This window comes from Coloeus monedula (genome assembly GCF_965178545.1).
Source record: "Coloeus monedula genome assembly, chromosome: 14".
Classification (NCBI taxonomy): domain Eukaryota; kingdom Metazoa; phylum Chordata; class Aves; order Passeriformes; family Corvidae; genus Coloeus; species Coloeus monedula.
The window spans coordinates 1,691,337-1,710,834 of record NC_138794.1 but is presented as its reverse complement, the minus strand read 5'-3'; the positions used below and the strand labels follow the sequence as shown (position 1 = coordinate 1,710,834).

The 19,498-nt window shown below is 39.5% G+C and overlaps 1 protein-coding gene across 3 annotated transcripts in view; it reads left to right on the top strand.

Annotated features, from left to right (window-relative positions):
- DMXL2 (Dmx like 2) overlaps nt 1-19,498 on the top strand; it is a 47,510-nt gene that overhangs the window by 23,161 nt on the left and 4,851 nt on the right. For 2 of the 3 annotated variants that reach the window (XM_082290971.1, XM_082290973.1), the window contains exons 18-40: nt 202-1,881; nt 2,428-2,538; nt 3,269-3,438; nt 3,999-4,096; nt 4,253-4,418; nt 5,331-5,595; nt 6,248-7,335; nt 8,394-8,585; nt 9,316-9,392; nt 9,692-9,822; nt 10,462-10,710; nt 11,605-11,643; nt 12,303-12,484; nt 12,839-12,969; nt 13,456-13,541; nt 13,784-13,985; nt 15,170-15,287; nt 16,074-16,136; nt 16,533-16,619; nt 16,699-16,820; nt 17,471-17,609; nt 17,922-17,982; nt 18,059-18,186. In XM_082290971.1, the coding sequence (XP_082147097.1) occupies nt 202-1,881; nt 2,428-2,538; nt 3,269-3,438; nt 3,999-4,096; nt 4,253-4,418; nt 5,331-5,595; nt 6,248-7,335; nt 8,394-8,585; nt 9,316-9,392; nt 9,692-9,822; nt 10,462-10,710; nt 11,605-11,643; nt 12,303-12,484; nt 12,839-12,969; nt 13,456-13,541; nt 13,784-13,985; nt 15,170-15,287; nt 16,074-16,136; nt 16,533-16,619; nt 16,699-16,820; nt 17,471-17,609; nt 17,922-17,982; nt 18,059-18,186 (5,585 nt within the window). The remainder of the gene's footprint in view (nt 1-201; nt 1,882-2,427; nt 2,539-3,268; nt 3,439-3,998; nt 4,097-4,252; nt 4,419-5,330; nt 5,596-6,247; nt 7,336-8,393; nt 8,586-9,315; nt 9,393-9,691; nt 9,823-10,461; nt 10,711-11,604; nt 11,644-12,302; nt 12,485-12,838; nt 12,970-13,455; nt 13,542-13,783; nt 13,986-15,169; nt 15,288-16,073; nt 16,137-16,532; nt 16,620-16,698; nt 16,821-17,470; nt 17,610-17,921; nt 17,983-18,058; nt 18,187-19,498) is intronic. The other variant, XM_082290972.1, reaches the window with a different exon arrangement.

Here is a 19,498-nt window from a genome sequence, read left to right as displayed (position 1 = left end):
GAGTGCAGATGATAGATAATGTTCAAGCTGCAAGACTGTTACCAGCCCTAATATTATTTGCCCTTATCCAACTCCAAATCAAAGAAATAACACCAGGTTGTAAAGTTCTCTAGCAGTAGGTAGGCAGTGTTATGTCTGCCTTAATCATATAGGCATTCTACTGCCTATTACTAAAAGTAAATATGTTTGTTCTGACTTCAGGTCACTTGAGTTCCTCATCAATCTACCCGGTCTGCCTCGCACCGTATTTGATAGTAACGTCCTGTTCGGACAACAGAGTGCGCTTCTGGAGATGCACTGTAGAGACAGACCTGAGCAGCAAAACTGAAGAGAAGGAAACGTACCACTGGAGAAAATGGCCTCTAATGAACGATGAAGGGGAAGACAACAGCAGTACAGTGAGCATAGTAGGAAGGCCAGTTGCTGTTAGCTGTTCTTACACAGGACGTCTTGCTGTAGCATACAAGCAACCCATACAGCATAATGGGTTTGTTTCCAAAGAATTTTCCATGCATGTTTGTATACTTGAGTGTGAGTCTACTGGAGGGTCAGAGTGGGTTTTGGAACAGACAATTCATCTGGATGATTTAGTTAAGGTTGGAAGTGTACTTGACTCAAGGGTCAGTGTGGATAGTAATTTATTTGTTTACAGTAAGTCAGACGGTTTTTTGAATAAAGACAAGTACCTGGTGCCCAGTATCAAGCATTTGGTGCATTTGGACTGGGTTTCAAAAGAAGATGGCTCACATATACTGACAGTTGGAGTGGGTGCCAACATCTTCATGTACGGAAGGCTTTCGGGGATTGTAACAGATCAATCCAGCAGCAAGGAGGGAGTAGCTGTCATCACCTTGCCTCTAGGAGGGAGCATAAAACAAGGTGTGAAGTCAAAGTGGGTGTTGCTGAGGTCCATTGATTTGGTATCGTCCGTGGATGGCACTCCTTCCCTGCCTGTCTCTCTGTCCTGGGTGAGAGATGGAATACTGGTGGTGGGAATGGACTGTGAAATGCACGTTTATGCCCAGTGGAAACACGCCGTCAAGTTTGGTAATGGAGAAAGTGATGTTTTTACTTCTGAAGACTCAACAACACAAGATCCATTTAAAACAAGCGCAGTAGTGAAGAAGACCAGTGTAATTGATGGGGCAGGTATTGTGGATGATGTTTTTGGCACTCCAACTGTAATTCAGGATGGGGGCCTCTTTGAAGCTGCTCATGTTCTTTCACCTACTCTACCCCAGTATCATCCAACCCAGTTATTAGAACTGATGGACCTGGGTAAAGTTCGCCGAGCCAAAGCGATTCTGTCACATTTAGTTAAATGCATTGCAGGAGAAGTTGCAATAGTCAAAGACACAGAAGCTGGAGAAGGGACTGGTCCTAAGCGCCACCTTTCTCGCACCATCAGTGTGAGTGGCAGTACTGCCAAGGATACCATCACTGCAGGGAAAGATGGTACCCGAGACTACACGGAGATAGACTCAATTCCCCCACTGCCCCTCTATGCACTGCTTGCTGCAGATCAGGATGCCACCTATGTTTCTGACGAAGCTTCTAAAATACCTCAGGGCTCTGAAGACCATGCAAAGAGAAAAACAGAGGATCAGTACTCGGATCTGTTCCAGATTCAACCTGTTACAACCGAAGACTTTATAGATTTTGAGCCTGAAAAGAGGGAGAGTAAATCCAAAGTTATTAATCTGTCACAGTATGGGCCAACTTACTTTGGCCGAGAACACGCCAGTGTCCTTTCAAGCCACCTGATGCACTCAAGTCTGCCAGGCCTCACTCGACTGGAGCAGATGTTCCTTGTAGCTTTGGCAGACACTGTGGCCACGACAAGCACTGAGCTGGATGAGAACAGAGATAAGAATTACTCGGGTTAGTAACTGGCTTATTCTTGAATTGACATTCTTGTTCTCAGCAAAGGTAAACTTAGTCCTTGGGTATTTTGGGATAACAAAGCTGAAAGCTAGCATCAGTTATTCAGGTTAGATACAGTAAAAAAGAAAAACAAATATAAGTGTCTGTGGGGTATGCCCAGCCACTGCCCTGGAGGGATGTCTGCTGAGATTGCATAATCGCCCAGCTGGACTCCCTGGAAAGGCAACCACTTCTTTAGTCACGGCGAGAAAAGTCAGACCCAGAATCTTCTAGGAGACCCTATGCAGATCCCTTGTAACCCATTGGCCTTTACCCCCTGTATCCCTATAAAAGCTAGCCCTCTGCCCCTGCAAGACAGAGATGCTCGCCCGTAGCTCCCGTTGGCTGGAGTATCTACTTCTAATTCATATGTCATAAATAACTTGTAGTTCAGGTTCTCAGCAAGCTTAAAAACATCCATTCCTCACACACTGTATATGATAATTTGTACATATATCTACTGTAGTCAGCTGCCTGTTCAGAAGTGTACTTTATATTGCACAGGAAGAGATACCTTGGATGAATGTGGCCTGCGGTACCTGCTGGCCATGCGCTTGCACACCTGCCTGCTGACATCGCTGCCTCCCCTGTACCGTGTCCAGCTGCTTCACCAAGGTAACCCTCAGGGCAAGGATGGCTTCACTCACAGCATCTGCTTACCTTCGATTTATAACATCATGTTTCTATTAGCTGCATGTTGATTGTCTGTTCCATTAAGGCCATTATCTTGCAAAGGCTTGGTGTAGGCTTCCCTACGTGCACTGTAAATAGCAAAAAAAGTATAGCTCAGAAGATTCTGACCTATCCAGTTTGAGGCATGAATAAATTCCCCAACCAGATAAAACACAGATGGTAATTCATTGTTTCTGATGGGAGAATTAAGACATTTCCTTACATAAGCATGGATTTATCTTATCTTGAAGAATATTTTATTATTCACAGCAGGTTTTCTTTTTTTGCTCAGTCTGAGTAAATGCTGTTGTGAAATACTGAAAATAAAAGAAGCTACCACCTAAAGAGTAGAGAGAAAGGTTTCTGACCCAGAATGGGTCTGTTTCTGTGATAACAGAATATTTTACCTTCATTTTTTCAACATATAATTCTTGTGCATTTATGGATGGGGTACTGGAAAATGATGAAAGTACGGAGGAGAGGACCTCCGTAACAAGCAAAAAGATATTTCAGCTGTTCCTTCAACAGCTCTGCTTCCTGTTGAGGGAATCGGTCTCTCTCAGATGTACCCAGCTCTTGGGCTGGAGATCCCACTTGGCATCCCTGACATATTGCATTTGCTTATTAACAACTCTTAGTCTTCTGGATTATGTTGGTTTATGTTATTGTTTAGGCCTGTCAACTTGCCATTTTGCATGGGCCTTCCATTCTGAGGCTGAGGAGGAGTTGATCAATATGATTCCTGCTATCCAGAAGGGAGACCCACAGTGGTCTGAACTGAGAGCTATGGGTATTGGTTGGTGGGTCAGGAATATCAACACTCTCCGAAGGTGCATCGAGAAGGTACTTTTTACCAGTTACAGATTCTAGCTCCGTGCTCTTAGGTGTGCCTACTGTACTAAATTTCCAAGTCATTTAATGTAAGAATACATTTTTAAAATTTACAGCTTAATCAAAGAATCCAGGAGCAGTACAATTATCCTAGTACTCCAAATCAAATACAATTACATCAGAGTCCTATATAAAACCCAAACAGTGTTCATTCAAGAAATACTGTTGTTAGCTTAAGTATTTTTAAATAATGGATTGCCAGAGGCATTTCACCTAATAGTATGAGTTACTGTAATAATTTTAAAGAAAATATTTTTATTTGCACACTCCTAATGTCCCACTGTGCTTGAGAGGGGTTGCTATTTGCAATAGTGCTGTTTTTCTGACTCTTAAAAGCATTTACAGTGTAGAGCTCTGTTACACAGGAATAAAACATCTTCTCAGAATTACTTCGCTGCTTTGTAGGGGTGATACAGTCTACCTGGCCATCCTCTGTGACAAAGAACACAGGTTATTTAGCTAAAAGCAGCTTTTATATTTTCATTGATAATAGTAGGCTTTGTTCACTACAGGTTGCAAAAGCTTCATTCCAGAGGAACAATGATGCCTTAGATGCTGCACTTTTTTACCTTGCTATGAAGAAAAAGGCAGTGGTGTGGGGTCTGTTCAGGTGAGTTCTGCTAACTTTGATTAAATCTTAATTGAACCAGGAATGCAAAGCAGAACTCATTCAAGAGTAGGGTTTAATTTCAAGTAATGTTGTTCAAGTGACTGTATGCTAAGATTACATACTAAATAGCTCTATATATTGCATTTCTTTATGCAGGTCCCAGCATGATGAAAAGATGACTGCCTTTTTCAGCCACAACTTTAATGAAGACCGGTGGCGTAAAGCTGCTTTAAAAAATGCTTTTGCTTTGTTGGGAAAACAACGTTTTGAGCAGTCAGCTGCATTTTTCTTGCTAGCAGGTTCACTAAAAGATGCTATAGAGGTATCCACTTTTGAGAAATTAAGTTTCAGATTCTCATTTGACCTGTGTTACTGCATCCTCACAAGCTGTTCTCTGATGAAGTTTCCACAAATTGTGGCAGCACAAATGGGATGGTATGTCCACACAGGACCCCCTTGTGCCCTGCAGACATACCATTTACCTCCACACTACTGTGAAAAGCAGCTTGGAAGCTGATTTGAAGGCCAGAATAATTGTTCAGATACACCATTCCTCAGTGGAAGCACTCTTGGGAGTACTAGCTGTGACCCTTCTGGCCTCCAGCTATCCTGTATGACCTACTGATACAACATTAAGTAAAAAAAGAAGTCAAGAGTTCTCTTCTAAAGCAGCCCTGGGATCCCTTTCTAGTGGAGGCTACAATGCTGCTTGCCACAAGGGAGGTGGGAGCTGTGAGCAGGATCATAAGCTAAGCACTGTCTCTCAGGAGAGGATGGGAGTTAGGGAACCTTTAGTAGTCCTGCCTATTTATTTACAGTATGTTTGTCTTCACTTGAAAATGTATTTTCCCTCAGAGATGTAATTCTGCACATGATGATACGAAAAATATCTTACCAGTGATGTAATAGCATTAAAGTAGAGGGTACAATTATTCTAGATAAAATAAAATAGGCATCTTTATCTTTTGCCATATTAATTTTTTAATGCTATTTACTGCTATGCATATTAAAATCCCTAAAATAGAGAAAAGTACACCTCTTTCCAAACAGAAGAAAATGTTACTCACATAAATATCACTTACCACATTTTTGACCCAAAAATTAATTTATAGTTCAAAGAACAGATATGATGAGAAAAAAAATTATATGTTCTGTAAACATATATTGCTATTCACTTGATTTTATAGAACTCCCTTTCCCTCATAAAACAACCTCTTCCCTCTGCTTATCATAGGTGTGCCTTGAGAAGATGGAGGACATCCAGTTGGCTATGGTCATTGCTCGTCTGTATGAGTCAGAGTTTGAAACCTCTGTCACGTACACCTCCATTCTCTATGAAAAGATCTTGGGTTGCCAGAAGGATGGAACTGGATTCAGCTGTACTAAGTTGCATTCTGATCCATTTCTGAGAAGCATTGCATACTGGATAATGAAAGATTACACACGAGCACTGGATACGTTATTGGAACAAACACCTAAAGAGGATGATGAAAACCCAGGTAAGGGAAAAAATATTAATCTGATGGGGCAAACTTATTAAGAAAAAGAAGAGTGGGAGCAATGCTTTAAAACAATATAAATATCTGTTTCCAATTTTTTCCAAGGGTTGTCTCCAACCCTCTAAGACCAAACTTAGTTCCTGCTCTCAGCTAAGCTCAGGAGAGCTGTCTTTGTTTGGCACTTCCTTACAATACTTCCCTAGTAATGAGTGCTGGTTGGTCTTTTTTCCAGTGCGCTTAAATTCTCATTCTTGCTTCTAGGAATTAGCAGTATTGTAGCAGGATTTCCTATCCCATCTCTTCAAGATTAGTGTTAAGTGACAGGTGCCTACATAGGTTTCATATTCCCTATGGGAGTTTCCTTGGGAAAATCTCTACCTGAATGATCATCTCAGCTGCTTTTTAGCTTAGCTGACTGCAATGTAACTGTGAGGCAAATGAGAGAATTTGGTATCTTTCTACTCATCCAGCTCATACCTTTATTCTTTTTGTGGGGAATACGTAATTCTTTCATTTTATTTTGGTAACTAGACCCAAAATTGTCTTTGTTTTTGTGTTTTGGTAAATCTCTAGTGCAGGAAATAACTGCAAAACAGAGTAATACCATCTAAAAGGCATTTTCAATACATGTCATGTCTGTTTATTTCCTCAGTTATTGTCAAATCATGTAATCCTGTCGTGTTCAGTTTTTACAACTATCTTCGGACCCACCCTTTGCTCATCCGAAGATACTTCAGCTCACCAGAAGGAACTCTGGCCACCTTAGGTCTAAAAACTGAGAAAAGCTTTGTTGATAAAATTAATCTTATAGAAAGAAAATTATTCTTCACTACTGCAAATGCTCATTTTAAAGTGGGCTGCCCTGTACTAGCTCTTGAAGTCCTTTCCAAAATTCCAAAAATAAGAAAAAAGTCCACTGTAGCTGGAGAAAAAGATTCATCCAGTCCTTCAATCCAGGCTGATGTTTCAGATTCCAAAGCCCTACAGGATGGTGCTGGAAGTGGTGATATAGACTGGTCAAAACCCATTTCAGCTTCCTTTGGTTTGGAGAGTACTGTTGAATCTTCAGCACAATTTGACTGGAGTCAACCAGCAGTAAAATTTGACGATGAGCCTCTTACTCTTGATTGGGGTGAAGACAAAAATGGGTCAGATGAAGAAGACAAGGATGTTGGGATAATGATGAAAAAGTCCGATTCTAAGAGTGAAGATGAGAGGACCTCAGACACCAGCATGGCTCAAACACCACATGGGGAGGTTTCTGAGGCAGGAGACACTGAGGTTGATGTTATTGCTGAGCAACTGAAGTTCAGAGCTTGTTTGAAAATCCTTATGACTGAACTGAGGACTTTGGCTACCGGTTATGAAGTGGATGGAGGAAAGCTCAGATTTCAGCTGTACAACTGGCTGGAAAAAGAGATTGCTGCTATGCATGAAATCTGTAACCACGACGCAGGGGACAAAGACTACTGTAAAACATATACCAAAGTAAATGGGGATCTGCTTGACCCCGAAGATATTATGGATAAGCCAGACATTGGCTCCTATGAACGGCACCAGATCGAAAGAAGGAGGTTGCAGGCAAAGCGAGAACACGCTGAAAGGAGGAAGTGGTGGCTGCAGAAGAACCAAGCACTTCTCCGAGTTTTTCTCAGTTATTGTAGTCTTCATGGGGCACAAGGTGGAGGTTTAGCATCTGTGAGAATGGAGCTGAAGTTCTTGCTGCAGGAGTCACAGCAGGTAAAGCAAGTTCAACTCCTTTCTGTTGATGAATGTGAACAGTTCTAGATGTCAGTTATGTCAAATGCCTAAGTTTGTGTCTAGATAGATGCTGCTAATGTTCTGCAAGTCTCATGGTCACAATCACTTTAATGTTCTTGGAGAAAGAACTTGGTATTTAAGCACACTGCTTTTCCCAGTATGGATTATTTGGTTCTGAAGAATCTGCTATGTGACACTGAGGATCAGGCTACTTATGACTATGGAATATAAATGTTGCTGTTTATACTATAGCTGCAGCATTGTATGTGTGCTACTATGATGTAATTTTGGTGACAATATTCTAGGTACCTATGGAATAAATAAAATTCACACTTACTGAAATAAAACAAAATCTCATTCCTAGACCTCTACAAGGAATGGGGTCTTAGCTTCAAGGCTCAACAAATAACATCAAGTCTGACAGGGTACTGCTCTCTTTTACTCTGTTATGGCATTTTCTACATTTCATACAAAAAGCGGTATTTTACAGCAATTGTTAATTACTACACTGAGCTACAGCAGATAATCTGATACTGGGCAAGTCTTTTAACATGCTCTAGTCGTAGATTTCTCCTGTTTCAAATAGGGGCAACAGACAGCTGTTGGTGGTACTTGGCTTAGAATGTATGTTTAAGAATTTTAAAAAGTTCTGTTTGTTTCCCCTTGAGAAACTCAGAGGAGTACAAATTTGGATTTATTACTAAACTCAGACCAGTGACTGTTGTATCAACTTGTGCTACTGCAAGTACACTTTTAGTTAGTGTTTCTTAATAGACAATCTCCACACTTCCTAGCGAGCTACATGAAAATATTCTTCCTGTACAAAATCAAAACATGCTCCAGCAAACTTGGCTGTTGGGTCTGAACCTTGTTATTATAGTAAATGATAACTTGCTTTTGACAGTAAAATCTTGTCTATACTGAGTAGACAGCAGTAGAAGAGGATAAATGACCTGGGAAATACATTTAAAATGTAAAATTATCTCTGTCTTTTTCTCAAAGCAGTAATTTTAAATACAGTCTTTTCTTTTAAACAGGAAACTACTGTAAAGCAACTTCAGTCTCCTCTTCCATTACCCACAACACTACCATTGCTTTCTGCAAGCATAGCATCCACAAAAACTGTGATAGCTAATCCTGTGCTGTACTTAAACAACCACATCCATGATATACTTTACACTATTGTGCAGATGAAATCGCCACCACATCCTAATATTGAAGATGTCAAGGTAATTCATAGCTTTAATCTAAGGCCTAATGTTTGATGAAATGGAAAGATAGTAGGAAAATGTAGGAATGAGCACAGGGTGGGTTTAAGTAAGTTTGCTTTTTTAACAGTTTGAAAGTACCATTTTCTTCACTGCAGATTTCACTGAACTTTCCAAAAAATCCTTGCATTTCCTCTTTTTTAAGAACTGGGCTGGTTTTGCTGCATTGTGGGGCAGAACCAGTTATTTTGTTATCTGGAGGCTAACGGAGTTTATAAGCACATAACTGCGGTAAAAAAAAAGAGATTTTAGATAAAACTATTATATAATGACTACAAAAACTTTTTGTATTTTATGCATATTGAGTAGCTACTACTACATTGAACTGCAGTGTTATATAGTACAATTTCCAGGAACCATTCCATCAAATTCATTACCATAACAGGACATGCTTAATCACTGCTTCAGTATGCTCATTTACTGTGGCTGTTCTGTATTAGAATCAAGTTAATTATCTTGACATAATATTAGAAGGTGTTGACTGCCATCAAATTATCTTGAACAAAACAGTTGTGATTTTCTAAGCACTCTATTGTAAACTTAGAGTAACATTCAGTTACTACTTGCACTTGGTTTAAAGCTAAAAGCTAGGACAGTCCTGCAGAACACATTTCCAATATTCTTTAGAAAGAAATGTATTTTATTCACCTTTTGTATAAAACATGTAGCTTATTGGTTCTCTTTATTTTAGGTGTACACACTTCATTCTTTAGCAGCTTCACTTTCTGCATCCATTTATCAAGCACTATGTGACAGCCACAGCTACAGGTAAAGAGGGAAGTTTTCATTTGCAGTATACTTTGTGTATCCTGAATGGAAATTCTTTCTAAATGGAAATTCTTTCTAAATGGAAATTCTTCCTGCATGTGACTTGAAAAGGGATTAAATGTTTGCGTATGGGTAAAGATACACATCACACATTGCTAACTTTGATATGCCCGATCCATTTTATGCAGATAAAATAACACCAACCATTCAGGGTTTTTCAATAAACAGTAGGAAAATATGCTGTCACTCTCACTTGGGACACTCACTTTCTCATCAGAAAAAAATTTATTTGTATGTAGCAGTCAAACAGAAGCAAATCAGTTTACTGGGATGGTTTATCAAGGACTGCTTTTGAGTGAACGACGCAGACTGAGGACAGAAAGCATTGAAGAGCACGCAACTCCAAATTCATCTCCTGCTCAGTGGCCTGGTGAGACTAAAATAAGGTTACTTTTAGCTCCATTGGACCAGCTCCATGTGCCAGAATTATTTCACTGTCCTGCATGAGGGAGGAAATAGTGGATAGGAAATCAGTGATAGATGTTTCTAACTTAGTTCTCAAAACAGTAACAGCCTTTCACTTTTTCATGTATTAAAACAAAAATAAATTTTCTACATGGTCAACATCTTGCTTGAAGAAGAGACCATGATCTTAAGGATAAACTTAATGATAATTTGTCATCCCAGAATGTTTTCCTCCAGTCTGCCTAACCCCCTAGCAATGCTACTTCTATTAATTGTCTCCACAGTGCTGTCCTACGTGTATGCTGTACTTGGTGTAGCTATCGAAGCAGCTAATTCTGATGTACTAGCATAAACCATGGAACTGGTGCAGGAATTTCATATGCATGCTGACCTGCCCTTAGTATTTGCAGGGAAGTGCAGTGCAAAAGTCCCAGACCCAACAAGGCTTTTTTGTAATTTGATCTTACGATGATTTTAAGAAAACTGTTAATAATGTGCTGTGTCTGAATAAAAGCATCATGCGGCTACTTGTGTTTACCATAAAACGTAGAGGTAAAACATCATCTTTTTGTCCGTTTAATCCCAGAATTTTTCCTCTTTGCAGGCGTGAGTTCACTTATCAACCTCTTAAGTTCAGCTCAGGACGAAGACCAACCGAAGTTAAACATCCTGCTGTGTGAAGCTGTGGTAGCCGTGTACCTGAGCCTCCTGATCCACGCCCTCGCCACCAACTCGTGCAACGAGCTGTTCCGGCTGGCGGCGCACCCCCTCAACAGCCGCATGTGGGCCGCTGTCTTCGGCGGCGGCGTGAAGCTGCTCGTGAAGCCGCGGCGGCAGTCAGAGAACATCCCAGGTGTGCTGCTCCCCAAAGGCCACGCTGCTGCTCTGCACTGCATGCCTTCTAGTAACCTAGCAGGACAGGCTTCCTGCCTTTTAAAGACCGAAACCAAGCAAGCAGAGTTTCAAAATTCTGGCAAGAAAATTGTTACGTTAACTAAGGAAGCGGAAACAAGTCATAGCCTTGTAGATGTCCTCTGTTATGGCACCCAGCACATTTTGAGTTTGCCATAAAAACTGTGTAGTTATTATATTAATAATAGAAATATTAGGTGCTTACTTATAACATTTGTCAGAAGTTTCAGCCATTTAAAAAAACAGGTGGTGTAAATGAGTGTTAATACCTATGGGTTTTTGTATGTGCAGTAAGTATTGTTGTTGAACGACTGCAGTAACCTGGAAACAGCATTTCTGAAATCAGTTTCGATTGCAAGGTAGGATTTCACCTAGCACAAGTCCACAGAGAAGAAATACCAGCTTTGTCTGGCAGAAAAACAGCTCATGCATATGTAAGCTCCAGATAAACCCCAGATTTTTACAAAGACAGATGAGTAAGTGCTAATAATCTGCATGAGGAAAAGCAAAAGTGAGAGATTGGATTCAACTCTGAAGACAAAGACAGATACAACCATTTCTGATAAGATTCAGCAATACCAAAAATTACGTCCCGCAGACTTTTAAATCACCAATTTATGCAAAACTTATGCAAAAATCAGACATTCCCTCTCCAGAATATAAAACAAAACAGTGATAAGGCATTGCACCATTACAAGTATGCACAGCAGGTATCAGTCATGCACGGAATAACTTAAACTCACTAATGGCAGTTCTTTTCATCAGGTGACAGTATGAATAACTTACATAACTCGTGTTCATTTGAGATGTATTCTGTTTTCCTTTAACCTTCAAGCTGCTACAGCTTCTGATGTTTCAGAGGATGGTAACGAGGGTTTGTAAAGACTTGCAGTGTAGATGAGTGTTGGTAGTGGCTTTTCTGGATGAAAAGAATAGTTGTTAAATACCTAGCTCCCTTGTTATAAAGTAAGTGTGATCTTCAGTGTTGCCTGGCCAATAACACTTTGAAAAACAAATTCCACGTTAATATTTTGATTACTATTAAGGCATTTTAAATCATAACACTTTAAAGTAGACTTCAGTCCTCAAAAAGCCTGCCTTTCTATTCAGATTTCTTCGCTATCCTAAGAATTCCTTGGCTTATATTTGAGTAACTGCTAATTGTACTGTTTAGTGATATTTTACATATTAGTTTATTTCTCAACAAAGCTTCTGAGTTTCTTTATTTTTCTTGAGAAATTTTTCAGCTAAAAGACTTTTTAAAAGCTACATCTCCTGAGAACTTAATCCAGTATGTAAACGTATGTAAAGTAAATATTTTTCATAATATATCCAATGTCTGAACGCCACAGTTATTGAATTTATCATAAAGGCACTTTCTTGTGATTACACTTACTTTATTTAGGCTGGCTTTGATTCTAAACCAGTAGAAATTAGTACCAATAACAGTGGTTGTTAGTTGCTTCATTTATCAAATAGAGACATTTTAAAGATGCAATATTAATATCAGCTTTTTTAATTACCTGAATTTAGCACCTCCTCTTCCATCAGAAGAGATGGATAAACACCGCCGTCGGTTTAATATGAGAATGCTGGTGCCAGGAAGGCCAGTAAAAGACAGCAATGTGCCACCACCTGTACCTGCAGAAAGACCCTCTTACAAAGAAAAGTTTATTCCTCCAGAACTCAGCATGTGGGACTATTTTATGGCCAAGGTAATTTAAGATGGAAAATGAAAGTTACAGTTCATAAAAGCTTGTTTCTTCTGTTAATTTTTAAAGGACAAAAATAAAGTGAAAATTTTGAGTGCTCTTAGTAGTAAGATGCAGAATATTATCATCATGATGAAAGATAAAGAGCCTAAAAGTCTATTATTCACTTTCAAAATATGCCTCCTGTCAATAATAGTGATCAATGCTTTTCCCCTTGGTAATTCCTTATATTTTAGGGAAATTGATTCATAGCTTAAATTGCTGTTATTTAAATTCTGTGAGAGCCGTAAGTGAAGTAAGAGAATATGAAGAGATGAGAAGATTGTTTTTATAGCAGACCTTTACTTTGCATTGCAGCCCTTTCTCCCTTTATCAGACAGTGGTGTTATATACGACTCTGATGAAAGCATTCACAGTGATGAGGAAGAGGACGATGCTTTCCTCTCTGATGTGCAGATCCAGGAGCACACAGATGCCAATTCTTACAGGTCAGCAGAAATTGTCACTGTTCTAGAATAATTATGTCATATGCTTACCTTTGCTTCCAAATTTAAAAAAAAATGTGGATCTTCTGCCCCATCCAATGTAGTCAAATAATTTTAATACTGTGGGTAGATTTATCTGTGGCCACGGAAGTGACAAATTCTCATCGCAGCAACAGTTCCCCATTTACTTGCCAAAAAAAAGGGATTAGGAAGTCAAAGCTGTGTAGTTTGCAGATTTTTGGGGAGTGGAAAACAAATAAGAAACACCCATCGTCATTTTTAAGACTCAACATAAGGTACCATAATGCCAGCTCTAAAATTATGGCTTAGACTGCTGATTCAAGCATGTAGTTTTTAAATGAGGTGCAGATGAAATAGAACCCTTCTACAGTGTTTTTCTAACCTGGGAATTTGCTTGAAGAAGAAAAATACTCTGTAGATAAGTCTTAATGTTTATTTATCACAACTAAATCTATTCTTTTCATATAGCTGGGCTCTTCTACATCTGACAATGGTAAAATTAGTTCTGCACAACATTAAGAACTTCTTTCCCATTGCTGGTCTGGAATTCACTGGTACGTTAAATCCTGCTTTATATTTTATTTGTCTGTATATGTGGCTTTCTGTCAGACTTTGCTTTTTAATTCTAACTTTAAAATTTAAATAATTAACTACCTTATTTATTACAATTGCTAATATGTACATTTCCTTTCGAGAGTTTTTTTGGACCGTTATGTTATTATGGGGTTTTTATACTCACTGTAACTTCAGTAATTTTTTTTTCTTAAAGCCTTACTTTATTAATATTTCTGTTTAGATCTGCCTGTAACATCTCCATTGGGCATTGCTGTAATAAAAAATTTAGAACACTGGGAACAGATTCTTCAAGACAGAATGGACCAGTTTGAAGGCCCACCACCAAACTACATCAATACTTACCCCAGTGAGATTGGTGTAGGGGCAGGACCAGCTATTCTCCGCAATAAAGCAATGATTGAACCTGAAAACACACCCTTCAAGTAAGTATTTTTTTTCCTAGCAAAAACATATTCTCTGATCACAGAAATTCTAAAGAGTATTTCCTCCTCATGTTAAATAGCCAAACAAAGGTTGTCTAGCTCTTGGTCTAGTAGCCAATGTTGTACAGAAGCCTTTCTTGCACATCCCTTTGTTCATTCTTATGCAGCTGCCTGTCTCCTGCAGCAGCCTTTACTTACTCTGCTGCACTTTCACAGCTGCAGCAAGAAAGGAAAATGAGGGAAGAGCAGAGGTTGGAGGAATCGAGGGCAGTGGCTGCTGCTGGGAACACCCTATTCAACCTGTTTTACTATTCCTTCAGTAGCAGTTTTCTCTTACCCTATCTCAGCAAGAAAAGAGTTGTATAATACTTGCAGATGTCTGGGGGAGGAGAAAGACAGTTGTACTAAGGTCCTTTTAAGGCTAATCCTTCTGTGTTTAGACAGTGTCATGCCTGGAGGTGTCTGTAAATGCAGATAGTGAGCTGTGTTTTCAACTCAAAAATAGCTTGCTTTTCTCAATATATTAAAATACAACTGAGTCAACAGCACAAAATGACTCAGCAGTGCCCTGGCAGCCAGGAGGGCCAAACACGTCCTGGGGGTTGTCGGGGCCAGCATCGCCAACCGGGCAAGGGAGGGGATTGTCCCACTCTGCTCTGCACTGGGGCAGCCTCACCTCGAGTGCTGGGGCAGCCTGGGGCACCACAGTATCACAAAGATATAAAGCTATTAGAGAGATCCAAAGGAGGGCAGTGAAGATGGTGCAGGGTGTGGAGGTGAAGCCATGTGAGAAGCAGCTGAGAGTGCTTGGTCTGTTCAGCCTGGAGGAGACTGAGAGGAGACCTCACTGCAGTTACAACTTCCCCGTGAGGGGAACAGGAGGGGCAGGCACTGATCTCTGCTCTGTGTCACCAGTGACAGGACACGAGGGAATGGCCTGAAGCTGTGTCAGGAGGAGTTAGGTTGGTAATTAGGAAAAGGTTCTTCCCCCAAAAGATGGTTGGGCACTGGAGCAGGCTCCCTGGGGACGTGGGCACAGCACCACCAGCAAAGTTCCAGAAGTGTTTGGTCAACACTCTGACACACAGTGGAATTCTTGGACTTGAGTTGGACTTCATTGATCCTTGTGGGTTCCTTCCAACTCAGGATATTTTGTGTTTCTTTCCTTCTTCTGCTTTATCCAGATCAAAGGATTACTCAGCTCTTCCAGCAAAAAGGCTCTGGCATTTTCTTGTGAAGCAAGAACTTCTTCAGGAGACTTTCATAAGATATATATTCACAAAGAAAAGAAAGCAGAGTGAGGTAAACAAAGGATGTAACTTTCTTTTAAAAAGAAAGCTCAGTTATAACTGTTCCTCAGTCTCCTCAGTATTTAATTTTTCTTCCCATTTTTCATTGACATTTCAGTTTCTCTCATTTAACAGTGTTTGGATTTTTTTCAAAATCAACATGACTGTCATGTTGTTGATTGGGATATCAATTGAACCAAATGTTTTTAAACAAGACATACCTCATCTTCATGTATTTGAATACTGTCCTAATAAACAGAACATTTGCAGTAACAGTAATAAGCAAAGAAATTTGAGTATTCTTTTTTTTTTTGGTGTGTCATACTGAAAAAGAAATTTAAATGTGCTATTCATTTGTGTATATGTATATATGCATGAGTAATATATACATATAAAAGTAATATTATATAGTAATATATAATATGGGGCTTTACAAATTGTGCCGGTTACAACTGCTCTGTTCTAACTGAAAATTTAAGCCAACACATAAATATCATGGGAAATAAGTAGATTATTTAATATCTTTTAGAATTCCTGTAAGTATGGAGTTTGTGTGTGTATTACTCCTCCATTTATTTACTATATCATACATTTTGTGTTCATCTAGGAGGCATTACATTTTAAGTGAGTTTGTTTAGATTCCTGTCTTAGTTTCTGTGCCTTTTATAAAAAGTTAAAAATACATTTGTCATCATTTACTGACAGAGTGGCCTTTAAAATCTAGTTTGGAATGTTTCATTCTTTTTTTATATTTGTTTGTGCATGTGTTTTGTGTTTGTGACTGTGTGATGTTATGTAGTCTGTAGAAGATCGTGTGGAGCAGGTCAAACAAAACTGCGTAGCAGAAGATCACAAAAACAAGGTAGTATCCCTTCTCCCAAACCTCTAGCACATTCTCAAAAGTTCTGTGGAACTGGCTTTTCTTTTCTAATGTGACTAACAGAAGCTGTGTGTTCTGTGTAGTCTGTGTGACAGGCTTTTAATCCGTGAACTAACTTCGGCTGTCCTGATAATTGGGATGAGTGAACACCTTGTAAATAGTGTTGCACACACAACTTCGTGTTTCTTACACTCAAATACCACTTTTGGCTTCTATAGAACACCAAAGAGTATGAGAAGTCTAAAGTTTAGCTACTGAAACAATGCTAAGGCCACTGAACTTTTCTTGCATGAATTTTGTATAGATTTTTGCACTCTGAATGTACTGCTGCAAAATGGATGTTCACGCTAATTGAAGTCTTCTATAAATGTTTTGTAGGTTGAAGCAGATCTTGGCTACCCTGGAGGAAAAGCAAAAATCATTCACAAGGAATCAGATATGATAATGGCATTTGCAGTTAACAAGGTAAGCCTCAAATGCTACAAAAAATATAATAAAAGATCTTAATTATAGTTAGTATAAATTTTGTCTTTGTGCTGCATAGGCAAACAGCAATGAAATTGTTTTGGCATCTACACATGACGTTCAAGAACTTGATATTTCAGCTCTACTGGCTGCTCAGTCATTTATATGGATTGGGGAAGAATATGACAGAGAGTCTAAAAGGTAGGATTGTTTCTTTGTGGTTATATTAATGAGAGTTTGATTTTCTGTGAGGCTGCATCTATAGTACCTGTGTAAGCACAAATGGAGCATACAAAAAATGTTAATTACTCTCCTTCAATAGGTTTCAGGTTGGTTTGAAAGTGAGGGAAGGCAAGAGAATAATTACTGCCTTTAGGCACTTTTGCACTGCACAGCAAAGTAGAACCCTGTGTGGTGCATAAGGTAATGAAGGAAGTGCTGCCTTGGACAGCCTGCAGTTCCCTTGCGCCAGTGCAGTGTGGAGGCAGCCGTGGGAGCTGGTGCTGGGTGCTCCTGTCCCTGCATTACTGTGCTGAGAGCTGTGAATGCATCAGCTGCAGCAAGCACTCCTCTGGACTGGCTCCCTGCACGCTGCACACACAGGTCAGGAGCAGCCCAACAATATTCTTCTCAAAGACACTTACATTCTTATCTTGGGATCATCTCGAGGTTAAACATGGGTAGATTTGGGCCACGTGGAAAGGATTTGTACTACATAAGTGCAGGAATGACCAGTTTATAGTCTCGTTATTGTCACTTCCTCTACCCACTGCCGTTAGACTCCTGACAAATAAGCAAAGGTCATTAGGAACAAAGAAGCCTTTGTTTGAAGCAGAGCTGTTCCTTCACAGTTCCGATGATGTTGACTTCCGTGGTTCTACCACAACGCTGGCTCCTTCAACTGCACCATCGTTTGGAGTGAGTCAGATACAGCCATCTCCATCCATGCCCTGGTTAGGCACTGGGCAAACCAGCACTGGAGCTGGTGTGGTGAGTACTTCTGTGTGTGCAGCTCAGGAGAGCATGACTTTCATCGTGTGTTATTTAGTAGAGACACCCTAGTGTGCATTAGTCATCATACTGTCAATCCAGTACTGACATAAAAGGCCAACAGGGACCAAGACCTGACCACAAAGAAGGCCAAATTAAGCATTTTCTCATCTACTGTGGCACAGAATTATTGTGATAGAGAAAATAATGGGACAATCTGGGTGTTCTTTCTTATGGGAACTTTGATTGTAGGACCATACAAATAATGTTAGCTCAATAAATTTTTTTAATATCTCTTTGTTTCATATAAAGCTGATTAAAAGAAATCTGAATAACGTCAAGAGAATGGCTTCACATCCAGTCCATCAGTATTGTAAGTGAATCACTAGTATGGAATTGATCATTTTCTACAAAATACTGCACTATTAATGATCATCTTTTAATGTTAGATCTTACAGGAGCACAAGATGGAAGTGTCCGAATGTTCGAATGGACAAGACCACAGCAGCTGGTGTGCTTCCGGCAGGCTGGGAATGCCAGGGTGACCAGGATGTATTTCAATGCCCAGGGAAACAAGGTGAGTACAACACGTAGGGTTTTGGGGGGTTGAGGTTTTTATTCATAAGGAATCATTTGGTCGTGCTGCGACCTCTAAAGCAATTTTGACCAGTGCCATGCAGAACTGGTAGGATGCCCTAGAATGATGGTATTTTATTGTGCATTTTGGCTGCATGTGGGAGCTTTGTAATAAACCCTGACCCTTATTCTCCTTTCCCTTCTCTCAGCTTCACACTGCTATCCCGTATCCTAATTGCTGCATTTTCACACTTTTTATTCTCCCTCTTCGGAAATCTGTGTTCCCATGTGGTGACCTTTTCAAATTACTACAGTGGAGAGCAGCAAGAGTACAAAAAGACAGATGCTTTGGCCAGAAGTGACTCTGTGAGGGATATGAGATACAGCAAAAAGAGTGGAGAAAGAAAGAAAGAAATTGGAAGGAATACCCACCTCTTCAGTTTTTTGCCTATTCTATTATTTTAGCAGGTCTTGTCTGCATTTTTATTGACAAAATATTTAACTTCATTATAGTTAAAAGTCATAAAAAGTGAATTAAAGGAGTTTGGACATGACTGTACATAGCTATAAAACAGCAAAGGTGAAATAGCTGGAAATTTAAAGTATTTCTCAGCATATCTCTTTTCAGGTGGCATAGTCTGTAATTTAAACTTATTCTAAAAACGTGTTTTGATTATGTTTTGAGATATTGCAGTCTTACCATTATGTGGGACTCAAGATTGAGTCAGAAATTAAGATGTACTCGTTGTTGCTGTGCTTCACGTGAAGGTCACTCAGGCAGGACTTGTGAAACTCAACTAAAAAGAGAAAATACAAAAAATAATTCTAAATATTTCTAAAAATATTTTGTAAAATACTTACAGAACATGCTGCATGGACTATACAATATGGATTGTTACTCATTTTGTTTAATAAATATAGCTCAGTCATTTTACCATTTATGATAGAATACAGTCTTTCCACAATTGCTGTCATCATGCTTTGATGCATCTTCCTTTTTTAAGCATTTTCAAGGAGAGTCATGGAGTAATGATGCCTTTGTTAGCATCTAACACTGGGATTTGAAAGATAAGCTTCCACGCTTTCTCCATCTCCAGAAAAGAACTGAGTATGCAGGAGAGCATCAATCATTAAATAATCATTAAACAATTAGCACTGAATTCACTTGGCTTCCAAACCAGTTTTTTTTTTTTTTACTTGACCATCATTTTTATTGCTATTCAATTTGCAGGCAAAGGTTTGGTGGTTCAGGTGGGTTTTTCCTGAAGTCAGCAGTTTATGATCATGCACTAAGCATCCAGTCACCACTATGT